The sequence below is a fragment of the Entelurus aequoreus genome, linkage group LG04 (assembly GCF_033978785.1).
Source record: "Entelurus aequoreus isolate RoL-2023_Sb linkage group LG04, RoL_Eaeq_v1.1, whole genome shotgun sequence".
Classification (NCBI taxonomy): Eukaryota; Metazoa; Chordata; class Actinopteri; order Syngnathiformes; family Syngnathidae; genus Entelurus; species Entelurus aequoreus.
This window is the reverse complement of record NC_084734.1, coordinates 84,259,218-84,275,683: the sequence shown is the minus strand read 5'-3', so window position 1 is coordinate 84,275,683 and position 16,466 is coordinate 84,259,218. Positions and strand designations below refer to the sequence as shown.

General features: G+C 38.2%; 1 protein-coding gene across 1 annotated transcript in view; it reads right to left on the bottom strand.

The window, feature by feature from the left end:
* Window positions 1-14,886: 14,886 nt before the first annotated feature.
* LOC133649230 (netrin receptor UNC5A-like) overlaps window positions 14,887-16,466 on the bottom strand; it is a 244,605-nt gene continuing 243,025 nt past the window's right edge. The window contains exons 2-3 of the mRNA XM_062046060.1: window positions 15,028-15,240; window positions 14,887-14,918 (exon numbers count right to left, since the gene is read on the bottom strand). Of these exons, the coding sequence (XP_061902044.1) occupies window positions 14,887-14,918; window positions 15,028-15,240 (245 nt within the window). The remainder of the gene's footprint in view (window positions 14,919-15,027; window positions 15,241-16,466) is intronic.

Genomic DNA, 16,466 nt, shown 5'->3' with positions numbered 1-16,466 from the left:
CTCTTTAGCACCGTCTTAGTGGCTCCCTGGAGCATTTTAAAAAATGGAAAAAGATGGGGGAAAAATATATTTGTTGTTTTAATAGTGTTTCTGTGAGTGGACACACATTACACAAACCCTCCTAATTGTTAGAAAGCCTACTGTTTAATATGTTTGTGTTTATGCTTCACTGTTGAAAGTATTTGGCCAGCGCTGTTTTGTCCTACTAATTTTGGCTGTCCTTGAACTCACTGTAGTTTGTTTACATGTACAAATATTTATTTATCCGTCGCTGCCACCGAAAGACATGTTTTATACCACTCCTTTGTCTCATTTTGTCCACCAAACGCTTTATGCTGTGCATGAATGCACAAAGGTGAGCTTTGTTGATGTTATTGACTTGTGTGGAGTGCTAATAATCCATGCTAACATGCTATTTAGGCTAGCCGGGTGTACATATTGCATCATTATGCCTCGTTTGTAGCTATATTTGTGTTCATTTAATTTCCTTAACTTATGTCCTCTGTGTATTTAATTTATGTGTATTTGCATGCCTCATAACACATTATCTGTATGTGATATTGGCTGCATTTCTGATTGTGTGCCATGTTGTTCCAGACCACAGCAAACATTACCCAGCTTGCAAAGATCGTAATAAATCCATTGGAAGAAGACAGTATGTCCTTTCCTTTAACTTGGACAGACACATCTATACCTTTGGCAGTTTTAAGCCAGTAATTTCCAAAAATGTTCTCACCCTCTGAGACACCTACTTAATGTGTTGCCTTCATTATAACACTTACATAAGGCTTTTAACTTTTTGCGGCTCCAGACAGATTTGTTTTTAGTATTTTTGGTCCAATATGGCTCTTTCAACATGTTGGGTTGCCGACCCCTGATTTAAGTGATCAAAATAATAGTTTTACATGCTTTTATCTACACCGTCTATGCGGGTAAATGGGCTCTAGTTACAGTATGTAGATGATGTCACACCAGGTGTCTGGCCCTGAAAAAGAGACATTCCAAGTAGGCATGTCCGATAATGGCTTTTTGCCGATATCCGATATTGTCCAACTCTTTAATTACCGATACCGATATCAACCGATACTGATATATTCAATCGTGGAATTAACACATTATTATGCCTAATTTGGACAACCAGGTATGGTGAAGATAAGGTCCTTTTTTAAAAAAATTAATAAAATAAAATAAAATAAATAAATTAAAAACATTTTCTTGAATAAAAAAGAAAGTAAAACAATATAAAAACAGTTACATAGAAACTAGTAATTAATGAAAATTAGTCAAATTAACTGTTAAAGGTTAGTACTATTAGTGGACCAGCAGCACGCACAATCATGTGTGCTTACGGACTGTATCCCTTGCAGACTGTATTGATATATATTGATATATAATGTAGGAACCAGAAATATTAATAACAGAAAGAAACAACCCTTTCGTGTGAATGAGTGTGAATAAGTGTAAATGGGGGAGGGAGGTTTTTTGGGTTGGTGCACTAATTGTAAGTGTATCTTGTGTTTTTTATGTTGATTTAATAAAAATAAAAAAATAAAAAAAAATAAAAAAACGATACCAGTAATAAAAAAAATGATACCGATAATTTCCGATATTACATTTTAAAGCATTTATCGGCCGATAATATCGGCAGGCCAAGTATAGTTAGTCATCTACTGATGGGACCCATAACCTCCCTGCTTGGCACTCAGCAACAAAGGGTTGGAGTTGGGGGTTAAATCACCAAAATGATTCCCGGGCGCGGCGCCGCTGCTGCCCACTGCTCCCCAAGGGGATGGGACAAATGCAGAGGACAAATTTCACCACATCTAGTGTGTGTGTGACAATCATTGGTACTTTAATCTTAATTACTGAAATACTAGTTAATATTATGGGAAATGACTGCCAGATTCATTTTCAGGACGAAGGTCATCTGGACGAATTACAGCCTGTAGGAGGAAGTAACAGAAACATATCACAATAATATATCCTCCTGTGAATTAGCGTCATGTGCAATGGACATTTGTTTTTTGCCCATTTCTTCTGTCAGAGTTACAAATCTAAGAAAAAAATAGCCCTGTTAAATGTCCACTGTAGATGATGCTGGTTCTCCGGAGGATATATGTTTAGTTTAAGGCATATCGGGATAGGTGTATTTCTTACATGATGATTAACAGCTGGGGTGTCAAGTCTTTGTTTTGTCACAGTTTCCTAGATTCATAAACATTTTAGAGTTGAACACTCTGAATAATGACTATAATTTACTAAACGACAGCAAAGGTGAATTGTTATAATTATTAATCAAGGTAGTAATTGAAGTGGGTTTACCATGAGATTCTTATAAAAACATCTACAATAAACAACCAGTTTTCTCCTTTGATTTCAATTAATTACTGTAACCTTTTCATATGTGACTTCAAATATTAATCTGTAATATGTACCACGTGTTATTGCAAGGACATGAAAAATGTCAATTTCAATTCACTGGGACATGTTGTAATTTATGTTTAACATTCACCTGTGTGAAAGTAATGCTGCAGGGCTTGAAAAATATTTATAAACCAATCTGACTTACCCGGTCTGACAGGAGCAGTATTTCTTTGTTAAAGATTTACAGTACGGTGACAAATCAGGGTCTTCTATGACTGTGGGACAGCTTACCATATTTCAAAATATAATATTGATAGTTTTAGGTATTACACCTCCAGCTCTTTTCAAAATCAAACTCTGTGATTGATCATTGTTGGGTTATTCATCCATCAAAAAGTGAAAAGAAAGATTTTCATATCGAACACAGGCCACTGTTCAGACTCCCATGTGACCACACAGGAACCGACCAATGAAACCAAGGCTGATATATCAAACTGTCGTCATGGAATTTAAATTTTTTTCTTTGAGGTTATTTCATTTTGCATTTCAGTACAGAGTGTGGGGCAGGGAGCGCAAGTGACTCAGGTAGAAATTATCACCAAGTTCCTCTAAGGCAGGGGTGTCAAACTCATTTTAGCTCAGGGGCCACATGGAGGAAAATCTATTCCCAAGTGGACCGGAATGGTAAAATCATGGCATCCATCCATCCATTTTCTACCGCTTATTCCCTTAGGGGCATGATAACTTAAAAATAAAAACAACTTCAGGTTGTTTTCTTTGTTTTACTTTGGCCAAACATAGAACAAGCACTTTCTGAAAACGTACAAATTTACAAATAATCATCTGGACAAAACACTTCAAGTTTGTTCAAAATTCTGAGGAAATTGGTGCAGTTTCAAAAACACAATGAGCTTAGACTACGTCTCAGTGTATCTACAAAGCCAGGATTAAACTTTAAGTCACAGTCTTTCTGAGATTGAACAAAAAACACAACATGTAAACTCGTCTAGGTATCAAATACTTCCTTTGTCATGTCCACGTATCAATCCAGAGCTAACTCAACAAACCGTAAGAAACAGAGGTAAAAACTATTCAAAAAGGGTCATGTACATAGTGTATATACCCCCCCCCCCACCCCCATGTTTTGTATATATTGTTTTTTAAATCACCTGACATGTATACTGTGTATATGTACCGTATTTTTCGGAGTATAAGTCGCACCAGCTGAAAATGCATAATAAAGAAGGAAAAAAACATATATAAGTCGCACTGGAGTATAAGTCGCATTTTTGGGGGAATTTTATTTGATAAAACCCAACACCAAGAATAGACATTTGAATGGCAATTTAAAATAAATAAAGAATAGTGAACAACTGGCTGAATAAGTGTACGTTATATGAGGCATAAATAACCAACTGAGAACGTGCCTGGTATGTTAACGTAACATATTATGGTAAGAGTCATTCAAATAACTATAACATATAGAACATGCTATACGTTTACCAAACAATCTGTCACTCCTAATCGCTAAATCCCATGAAATCTTATACGTTTAGTCTCTTACGTGAATGAGCTAAATAATATAATTTTATATTTTACGGTAATGTGTTAATAATTTCACACATAAGTCGCTCCTGAGTATAAGACGCACTCCCGGCCAAACTATGAAAAACACTGCGATTTATAGTCCGAAAAATACGGTACATAATTTATCCATTTTTTAACGTAATTTTTTATTTACATAATACAGGTTATATATCTTTTATTATTGAATGTATCAAATGTGATGAATATTTAATGGGCCACAATGGAAACAAGCCTTTTGGCTTTTTGTGCCATCCATTTGCCTTTTTAAAGCATTACATGGATTCAATTCTTTAAGATGTCAATAAACTTCTCAATCAATCAATCAAGTTTTCTCATTTTTGACAGAGACATTATGGGGGAGTAAGGATGCCAAATAACGATGTGTTCGAAGCAGAAGACATAAAACGGCAGTTTTTAAGTTACATGTGGGTCGAGGGAGAGGAGCCGCAGCCACACGTTCCTTTTTACCTCTTGCTAGTGCTAACAGAATTGCTATTGTGACATCTAGTGGACACATTTAGGACAGCAGTTTATTCCGTTCAAAAGAAATGCAGCTCATTTTATTACTTGGCAAACTCATCAGGCTGGCCGGATAAAACCTGTTCGCCCCTGCTCTAAGGCTATTATTAACAGGGTTCCACTGTGTGAAAATTGTCGATCAAGTGTTTAACTCAACATTTTTCCTTCCTCAAGGCCCATTTTGGTATCGTCAGAAGTCTTGTTGCCTGGCAACAAATCAAAGTTTGGAGTCCAGAGTGATGACCAGGTTCTGAGGACAACCCGACAAGTCTGTACCGAGCAAACACTCGCTGACACGCTACTTTTTTTCCCCCCCAAACGAAATAACCGAATCCCCTCAATCCTAACCTTTTGATATCCCTTTGAGGATGTATTGGTAAATAACACATACACGTGGATGTGTGCTCTTGAAATATTCTGACTTGAGGGGGATTTCGAGGGGCCCATGCGTAAACTCCTCAGGGCAGGACTGACATTAAACAAGCTAAGTGTTTGCAGGATCGATGTGGGGTACTTTGAAGCCGTCATACCTCTGGACTGCCATGTGTCCTTCACAACTGCACAGTCTCACAAGACATATACAGTATACATCAGAGACAGCGATGCAGCTCACAGATATGACCACCGGCATGGTTCAGACTTAAAAGTTCGCAGAGTTTGATAAACTTAAGCAAGACAGATCTATTTTATAGAAAAATAATCGCTGACTGTAAGAGCTCATAACTACATGACGGATTGGTGGTCGGCATTAAAAGCTGGCAGAGTCACGCTGCATGGGTAATATGATGTTCCCGCAAACTGTAATTTATGGGAACAATGTGGCACAACGCAATTCATGATCATCTTATCATAGAAGGGCAGCCAACTCTACAAGGTCACAACTATAGGAACTGGCAAATACGCTGCTTAATATTCCTGGGAGAGTCTTCTTCTCATGTGTTGTATACAGAAGAAGAGGGGAGAGACAGGGACGTACCGTATTTTACGGACTATAAGTCGCAGTTTTTTTCATAGTTTGGCCGGGGGTGTGACTTATACTCAGGAGCGACTTGTGTGAAATTATTAACACATTACCGTAAAATATCAAATAATATTATTTAGCTCATTCACGTAAGAGACTAGACCTTGGACCCTGACTTAAACAAGTTGAAAAACTTATTGGGGTGTTACCATTTAGTGGTCAATTGTACAAAATATGTACTTCACTGTGCAACCTACTAATAAAAGTCTCAATCAATCAATCAAAACCAGGCCTGGGCAATTATTTTGACTCGAGGGCTACATTTAGAGAACAAAATGTGTCTGGGGGCCGGTATATCTATTTTTAGGAACACTAATACAAAACCTCACAATAATGTCTGATTGAATACTAAAAACATCATGACAGACCGCCTTAAAAAACGTAATGGAATTTTATTTTTTTCTATGAACGATAAAACACTGAATATTGACAAAATATTAATGTCAAACCCCCTTTCGATCGACATATTTTACAATCAAGTGAAACGCAAAAAAAATGCAACAAACTGAAATATGAACGCGAAGAGTACAAAATAAACCCCACCTACAATCTGATATATCTGATATATCACTAAGCTTTAGAACTTTGTTGTGAAAATCTCCTTCCGTGTCTGTGGAAACGCTTCCCACCCACACTGCTTGGTGCCTCGTCTGAGCTGCTGTGACGTCGATTACCATAGTAACTAATTAGATTACCATAGTAACTAATTAGATTACCATAGTAACTAATTAGATTACCATAGTAACTGGTATATCATCCAAAAGCGCAGATTCTAACCATTGAAGTACTTAGTATAGTTCAAGATTTACGGTCATTAGAAAACATCAATGCACATAATAATGGCAGCTACACTTTCCACCTTAAACATGTAAAAAAAAATATTTGGGAATGTCCGGCGGGCCAGATTGAAAAGCTTAACGGGCCACGTGTGGCCCCCGGGCCTTAATTTGCCCAGGTCTGGACTAGACGTATAAGATTTCATGGGATTTTGCGATTCGGAGTGACAGATTGTTTGGTAAACGTATAGCATGTTCTATATGTTATAGTTATTTGAGTGACTCTTACCATAATATGTTACGTTAACATACCAGGCACGTTCTCAGTTGGTTATTTATGCCTCATATAACGTACACTTATTCAGCCTGTTGTTCACTATTCTTTATTTATTTTGAATTGCCTTTCGAATGTCTATTCTTGGTGTTGGGTTTTATCAAATAAATTTCCCCCAAAAATGCGACTTATACTCCAGTGCGACTTATATATGTTTTTTTCCTTCTTTATTATGCATTTTCGGCCGGTGCGACTTATACTCCGGAGCGACTTATAGTCCGAAAAATACAGTATATCTTTTTGAGAAACAGCATCCTCAGAATTTTTTTTTTTTCACTAGTTTTTTTTGTCAGGATTTAACATTTTAAAACAAACAAAAAAAGCCCTTTTATGCAAAACACACATTTCCACTGCAGAGGACACGGTCCTCGGGAGGATATATACTGTACAGACAAGAGAGGGGACGAGCACCAATGTATTGGTGACTCATAGATGCTGTGGTGTAATTAGGCTGGTGTGTCATCCACTTAGCAAAAATGCCTCTCCCCAAAGAGAACTGTTCATTTTTTCCTTTAGAGAAAAATAAACAGCGCCACTAGGTAACTGTGATGACGTTGCCACCAAGCGGTTGAGTTTGTTCCTCTGAGTGCTTCCACAGCAGGTGTGTAGCAGAAGAAAACCAGAAAAACAAACCTCTTTAAAATCGTTTCCTTTGTAATAATCAGCAGCGCTTTTGTCGCCCTCTCATGCTATAGCACAGGTCTGGGCAATTATTTTGACTCAGGGGGGCCAAATTTAGAGAAAAAACTGTGTCTGGTGGCCGATATATATATATATCTATATATATATATATCTATATATATATATATATATCTATATCTATATATATATAGATATATATATATAGATATAGATATATATATATTAGGGCTGCAACAACTAATCGATTAAATCGATTAAAATCGATTATTAAAATAGTTGCCGATTAATTTAGTCATCGATTCGTTGGATCTATGCTATGCGCATGAGCAGAGGTTTTTTATTTTTATTTTTTTATTTTTTTACTAAGCCTTTATTTATAAACTGAAACATTTACAAACAGCTGAGAAACAATAATCAAAATAAGTATGGTGCCAGTATGCTGTTTTTTTAAAATAAAATACTGGATAGGATAGAAATGTAGTTTGTCTCTTTTATCCGATTATTAATCGATTAATCGGAGTAATAATCAACAGATTAATCGATTATCAAATTAATCGTTAGTTGCAGCCCTAATATATATATATATATATATACATATATATATATATATATATATATATATATATATATATATATATATATATATATATATATATATATATATATATATATATATATATATATATATATATATATATATATATATATATATATATATATATACAGTCGTGCTCTTAAGTTTATATACCCTGGGAGAATTTATGATTTCTTGGCCATTCTTCAGAGAATATGAATGATAACACAAAAACCTTTCTTCCACTCATGCTTAATGGTTGTGTGAAGCTATGTATTGGCAAACAACTGTGTTTACTCTTTTTAAATCAAAATGACACAAGAAAGTACCCAAATGACCCTGATCAAAAGTTTACAAACCCCAGCGACTTTGATCTGATAACATGCACAAAAGTTGACACAAACAGGTTTGAATGGCTAATCAAGTTTCCAATCCTCACCTGTGACCTGTTTGTTTGTAATTAATGTGTGTGTATAAAAAGTCAGTGAGTTTATGGGCTTCTGACGGATCATTGCATCTTTCATCCAGTGCTGCACAGATGTTTCTGCATTCTGAGTCATGGGGAAGGCAAAATAATTGTCAAAGGATCTGCGAGAAAAGGTAATTGAACTGCATAAAACAGGAAAGGGGTATAAAAAGATATCCAAGGAATTGAGAATGCCAATCAGCAGTTTTCAAACGTTGATTAAGAAGTAGAAAATGAGGGATTCAGGTAGACCAGCAAAGATTTCAGCCACAACTGCCAGGAAAATTTTTGGAGATGCAAAGAAAAATCCACAAATAACTTCAGTTGAAAAACAGGACTATCTGAAAAATTGTGGTGTGGCTGTTTCAAGATGCACAATAAGGAGGCTCTTGAAGAAAAATGGGCTGCATGGTCTAGTCGCCAGAAGAAAGCCATTTCTGCGCAAATGTCACAAAGTATCCCGCTTCCATTACGCCAAACAGAACAGAGACAAGCCTCAAAACTTCTGGAACAAAGTAATTTGGAGTGATGGCTTTCTTCTGGCGACTCGACCATGCATCCCATTTGAGTGGAAGAAAGGTTTTTGTGTTATCATTCATATTCTATGAAGAATGTCCAAGAAATCATAAATCCTCCCAGGGTATGTAAACTTATGAGCACAACTGTGTATATATATATATATATATATATATATATATATATATATATATATATATATATATATATATATATATATATATATATATATATATACATACAGTTTATACCGTATATATATACCGTATACATTTATACATACATATATATATATATATATATATATATATATATATATATATATATATATATACACACACATATAAATGTGTATATGTATGTGTAAGTGAAAATCTGCCGTACAGTATGTGTGCTTGGGTCCTATTTTTAGGAACACTAATACAAAAAAAATCACAATGTCTGAATGCTAAAAACATTATGACAGACCGCCTTAAAAAAAACGGAATGGCATTTTTTTTACTGAAGGAAACACCCAGAATGTATATGAAAATAAAGAATGTGGGATTTACAATATTAACTATGAACGATAAAACACTGAATATTGACAACATATGAACGTCACACACCCTCTCGATCGACATATTTTACAATCAACCGAAACGCAACAAAAATGCAACAAACAGCGAAATGTGAACGCGAAGGGTAAAAAAACCCACCTACAATCTGATATATCTGATATACTGTATCACTAAGCTTTAGAACTTTGTTGTAAAAATCTCGTTCTGCGTCTGTCCCTGACCCCCGCATTTCAGGCTGGCCGCTCTGGAAACACTCTGTGGAAACACTCTGTGGAAACCCTCTCCACCTACACTGCTTGGTGCCTCCTCTGAGCTGCTGTGACTTACATTACCATAGTAACTAGTACATCATGCAAAAGCGCAGATTCCAACCATTGAAATACTTTGTATAGTTCAAGACTTATGGTCATTTGAAAACATCACTGCACATCATAATGGCAGCTACAGTTTCGATTTTAAAGATCTACAAAAATTATTTGGGAATGTCCGGCGGGCCAGATTGAAAAGCTTAACGGGCTGCATGTGGCCCCCCGGGCCTTAATTTGCCCAGGTCTGCTATAGCATCTCCAAGTCACACAGAAAAAAAATGTGTTATATTCTTAAAGGCCTACTGAAACCCACTACTACCGACCACGCAGTCTGATAGTTTATATATCAATGATGAAATCTTAACATTGCAACACATGCCAATACGGCCGGGTTAACTTATAAAGTGCAATTTTAAATTTCCCGCCACACTTCCGGTTGAAAAACTCCTTTGGATATGATTTATGCGCGTGACGTCACAAAATCCACGGAAGTGGTTGGACCCCATCGGACCCGATACAAAAACCTCTTGTTTTCTTCGACAAAATTCCACAGTATACTGGACATCTGTGTTGGTGAATCTTTTGCAATTTGTTTAATGAACAATGGAGACTGCAAAGAAGAACGTTGTAGGTGGGATCGATCGGTGTCTTAGCGGCTAAGTACAATACTTACAGCAACACAACAAGGACTACTTACTTAGCAGACGCCTAGCCGATGCTTGCCGCCAAACCCACGGATGAAGTCCTTCGTCGCGCCGTCGATCGCTGGAACGCAGGTGAGCACGGCTGTTGATGGGAAGATGAGGGCTGGCTGGTGTAGGTGGAGCGCTAATGTTTTTATTATAGTTCTGTGAGGTCCGGTTGCTAAGTTGCTAAATTAGCCTTAGCGTCGTTAGCAACAGCATTGTTAAGCCTTACCAGGCTGAGAATTTTTAACCGTGTAGTTACATGTACATGGTTTAATAGTATTGTTGATCTTCTGTCTATCCTTCCAGTCAGGGGTTTATTTCTTTTGTTTCTATCTTCATTTGAGAACGATGCTATCACGTTAGCTCAGTAGCTAAGTGTGTCACCGATGTATTGTCGTGGAGATAAAAGTCACTTTAAATGTCCATTTCGCGTGCTCGACTCTCATTTTCAAGAGGATATAGTATCCGAGGTGGTTTAAAATACAAATCCGTGATCCACAATAGAAAAAGGAGAGAGTGTGGAATCCAATGAGCCAGCTTGTACCTAAGTTACGGTCAGAGCGAAAAAAGATACGTCCATCACTGCCTCTCTAGTCCTTCACTGTAACGTTCCTTATCTACGAATCTTTCATCCTCGCTCAAATTAATGGGGTAATCGTCGCTTTGTCGCTCCGAATCTCTCTCGCTCCATTGTAAAGAAAGGAAAATTGTAAGGAATATTACCTCCTGTGACGTCACGCTACTTTCGGTACAGGCAAGGCTTTTTTTATCAGCGAGCAAAAGTTGCGAACTTTATCGTCGATTTTCTCTACTAAATCCTTTCAGCAAAAATATGGCAATATCGCGAAATGATCAAGTATGACACATAGAATGGATCTGCTATCCCCGTTTAAATTCAAAAAATTCATTTCAGTAGGCCTCTAAGGCAAACCATCCTAGGAGAAAATAAAACAAATACATGGCAGGAAGTGCAAACAAAATGGTTATACTAGGAATAGGCATGACAACCAATTAAATGATTATTAATAAATCAACTGTGTGAAATTGTTGATTAATTCCATCTTGAAGCAACTGAGGCAAATGGAGTGAGGTGTGAAAAACGGATGCCACGATGTGATGATGCAAGGCAATTCAACTAACACGGCGCAGGTAAAGTCTTGGCTGTGACAGGCAGGCCAGGTGTTTTGTACCCTTTTCCTTTTCCAAATGTAGCCGCTGAGCAGTGACACGAACTGGAAATACACACTGCAAAAACTGAAATCTAAGTAAGATGAAATATCTCAAATAAGAGTGATATTTGCTTATTTTCTGTCTGATAAGATAATTATTCTCACTAAGCAGATTTTATGTTAGTGTTTTACTTGTTTTAAGGGTTTTGGTCCTAAATGATCTCAGTAAGATATTACAGCTTGTTGCTGAGATTTGATGACCTATATTGAGTAAAACATGCTTGAAACTAGAATATCAACTGTTGCAAAGCTGTGTCATCAACACTCACAAGTATAAAACTACTTTTTTAAAGTAATAATTTCTTACTTCAGGCATGAAAAAAAAAATCATGATGCGAGCGCATATCATTACGTCAAGATTTTTTTAATTTTAATTTTTTAATTTTTTTTGATTTTTTACGTCAAGATAATGGCACTAACATTTACTTAATTTAAGAATATTTTTCAACGTATTGAGCAAAAAGGTCTCTTTTTTTTCTACCAAGAAAAGTGCACTTGTTATTAGTGAGAATATACTTATTTTAAGGGGTTTTTGGTTTCATTGAGGTTAGCTAATTTTACTTGTTTTGGAAAGTCTTGACAAGCCGAATTTTCTTGTTCTATTGGCAGGTAATTTTGCTTAGTTCAAGTAAATTAACCCTAATTTTTGTATTTTTTTTTCTTGTTTTTGAACACTGACTTTTTGCAGTGCAGTCATCTTTCACTACTCTGGGGGACGGCGTGGCGCAGTTGGGAGAGTGGCCGTGCCAGCAACCTGAGGGTTTCTGGTTCGATCCCCACCTTCTACCAACCTAGTCTCGTCCGTTGTGTCCTTGAGCAAGACACTTCACCCTTGCTCCTGATGGGTTGTGGTTAGGGCCTTGCATGGCAGCTCCCGCCATCAGAGTGTGAATGTGTGTGTGAATGGGTGAATGTGGAAATAGTGTCAAAGCGCTTTGAGTACCTTAAAGTAGGGCTGGGCGATATATCGATATACTCGATATATCGCGGGTTTGTCTCTGTGCGATATAGAAAATGACTATATCGTGATATTCGAGTATACGTTCTCACGCAGTTGCTTTTAGCTGCAGGCATTACACTACAGGCTCTTCTCACTCTTTATAGTCTCTCCTTCTCACAGAGACATAAAAGCGCACCTTCTTACATACGTCACATTCGTATACGCACTCGCGGACCAGAGAGGTAGCAGCATGGGTAACGTTAGCTGTGGTGCGAGTGGTAATACGACAGAAAGAAGGTGTGAATCTGGTAAAAAATGAAGGAAGAATTAATTCCCAAGAAAAACAGCACGGGCTCCATCGTCTGGCGGTGGTTTGGCGTCAAGCGGGAATATGTCGAACAGACAACCGTAATTTGTCAAGTGTGGAGCAAAAGCGTTGCTACAAAAAGTAGCATTACTGCTAATATGTAGCATCATTTGAAAAGTCACCCGCTAGAGAATGAAGAGTGCTCACTCCACATGTCAACATCTCCGTTCGGTGCCACACCAACAAAATGCCGAGGCAACCATTTCCACATCAACACCGTATAAAAAAAAGATACGACATAAGGAGATAACGTCCGCTGGAACCTACCACATAGCGAAGGACATACACTATTTGATTTCCTATTATGCAGCTCATTTTTATTTGACAGTTTTTGAAATATATTGTGTGACATCATGCACAGAAGTGCACTTTATTTGTTTTAAACTATCTTAGTGGCGTTCTGTACAAAAAGTGCACTTTAATTTAGTGTTGTTTTGATTTGTCATCTTAGTGACATCATGCACAAAAGTGCACTAATATCTTGTTTTAAAATGTCTCTGACAATTTTGCACTTTCTGTTTTGAAATGACATGAATGTTTGTGCCACTGCTTAATAACTGTTTAATTAATAAATACAGTTTTGGTAAATTGACTTAGTTGTGATTTCCCTCTCTGCATGAAAGTTTAAAAGTAGCATATATTAATGCAGTATGAACAAGAATGTTTTAATGTAGACACATAGAATCATCATACTGCTGTGATTATATGCATCAAGTGTTCATTAAAGACTAAGGCAAAATATCCAGATGTATACACGACCGTTCAAAAGTTTGGGGTCACATTGAAATGTCCTTATTTTTGAAGGAAAAGCACTGTACTTTTCAATGAAGATAACTTTAAACTAGTCTTAACTTTAAAGAAATACACTCTATACATTGCTAATGTGGTAAATGACTATTCTAGCTGCAAATGTCTGGTTTTTGGTGCAATATCTACATAGGTGTATAGAGGCCCATTTCCAGCATCTATCACTCCAGTGTTCTAATGGTACAATGTGTTTGCTCATTGGCTCAGAAGGCTAATTGATGATTAGAAAACCCTTGTGCAATCATGTTCACACATCTGAAAACAGCTTAGCTCGTTACAGAAACTACAAAACTGACCTTCCTTTGAGCAGATTGAGTTTCTGGAGCATCACATTTGTGGGGTCAATTAAACACTCAAAATGGCCAGAAAAAGAGAACTTTCATCTGAAACTCGACAGTCTATTCTTGTTCTTAGAAATGAAGGCTATTCCACAAAATTGTTTGGGTGACCCCAAACTTTTGAACGGTAGTGTATCGTGTATCGCGATATGGCCTAAAAATATCAAGATATTAAAAAAAGGCCATATCGCCCAGCCCTACCTTGAAGGTAGAAAAGCGCTATACAAGTATAACCCATTTACCATTTATTCTTGTTTCTGTCGCAGCTTCTCCAGTTAGGCGACAACACACAGCGGGCGAAGCGGAACTTAAATCACTCGCCGTGCCTCAAAGTCACTCACACAGCGGTGAAATCTTGATTTGGCAGGAACAAGTTAAGGGCACAGAGGAGGGAGAAGTCAGCACTCGTCAATCAAAGGCTCAGTATGCTTTAAGTTTTCTCATTTGTGAACCACATCAGAATTTAGCAATTTGTCTGATTTTCTAAATGGATGTCATTTTTTCCCCCCTGCAGACCAGCTGAACGAAACGCTTTTTTTTTTTTTTTTAAGATTTCTGCAGACTGATTGGTGAGCATCTTCTGCTAGGCTTTGGTGGAAATTTGCATCTGTGAAGACCTGTCCTTATCACGTTCCCCGTCTCCTGTCAGTTGTCAGCCTGCCAATGGGTGGCTCGCATTGGCAGATCGCATTTGAATCACACAACATCAGTGTCGCGCATGTTTATGGCACTGGCGGCAGAGGCGTGGGGACGAATGGCGAGGACAAGAAAACACACAAACATGTCTCCAAGGTGATCATGGAAATTTCGAAGACTGGAACCAATGTGCTTATTATGATACTGGCAGGCTCAATAGGCTGGCGGTGTAGCCAAGAGGACGCCTGATGGAGCACGGTAATCATCGGCAAATTGCAAACCTTGCCTGCACCATGCTATAAAGTCAGTAATAAAGGAGTGGCACAAAAAAACCAACTATCATTCAGCGTGTACCTGTAGCCGGGTCCACGGTCCGCTCAATCAAGTGGTCATCCTGGTGAACCCACTCCCCGTTGCACTTGAAGTAGATCTGCGTCGCCGGCGTGGAGCGGCAGGCGAGCGTCACCGGCTTGTTTTTCACGATGTACTCATCCACGGGTTCCACCAGGAAGTGCGGCAACAGGTCGGAGAAGGCAGGAAGTGTCGCTGTAGCGGCGTGCTCAGAACCTTGGTGTGGAAAAACAACAGCAAAGATTTTTAGTCGGAATGCCAGATATGAAGGATTTTCTCCTGAACTCAGGAGAGCTCGCAATTGTGATCACTTCACTCGAGAGGGAAATGAAGCAGACACAAAATATTGTTCCTACAAAATATGGAGTTGGCTGCCACTTTGCAGCTATAACAGCCGGCATACTCTTTTGGGAGGAGTTTCTACAAGTTGCTGGAAAAGTATGTCTTCGGAAGGCTTTTCTTTTTTTTTTTGTCCATTCAGCAGCGCTCTGTTAGCTCATTGCAACTTTAACAAAAGGACTATTTGAGGTCAGGGCTGTCTGTTTTTTCCCCCTCACACAAAACCAAGATGTGTCATTGCACAACACATGACAGGCATTCCACATAAGCTTCAAAGTAGAATTGTCAGAACAGCCTCAAGTCAAGGGCAGCACGGTGGCACAGGGGTTAGTGCGTCTGCCTCACAATACGAAGGTCCTGGGTTCAATCCTGCGCTCTGGATCTTTCTGTGTGGAGTGTGCATGTTCTCCCCGTGACTGCGTGGGTTCCCTCCGGGTCATACTTGCCAACCCTCCCGAATTTTCCGGGAGACTCCCGAATTTCAGTGCCTCTCCCGAAAATCTCACGGGACAACCATTCTCCCGAATTTCTCCTGATTTACAGCCGGACTTAAGGCATGCCCCCTCCAGGTCCGTGCGGACCTGAGTCAGGACAGCCTGTCGTCACGTCCGCTTGGCCAACCAAAAAGTAACCACAGAACACAATACCGTATAGTGTTCTGTGGTTACTTTTTGGTTGGCCAACGGTTTACGTTGCATTGCGCACCCTGACGGCAAGTGTGGGAGTCGGTTCTGAAGTATGAAGTAAAGAGACGTAACTTCGTCACCTCGCCTGGTTATTGACTCCAACCCAGAATATTACACTGCCCATACCTACGCTCCTTCAAAGGCTGTGCTACTGGCTGCAAAGCATTGCACTTTCAAATACAACAATGAGTAGAGAGGAGTGTTATGTGTGAATAACCATGAATTAAAAATTATACAATTTACCATGAATTGATTTACGTGGACCCCGACTTAAACAAGTTGAAAAACTTATTCGGGTGTTACCATTTAGTGGTCAATGGTACGGAATATGTACTGAACTGTGCAATCTACTAATAAAAGTTTCAATCAATCAATCAATCAATCATAAATGAACACTGAAATTCAAGTATTTATTTT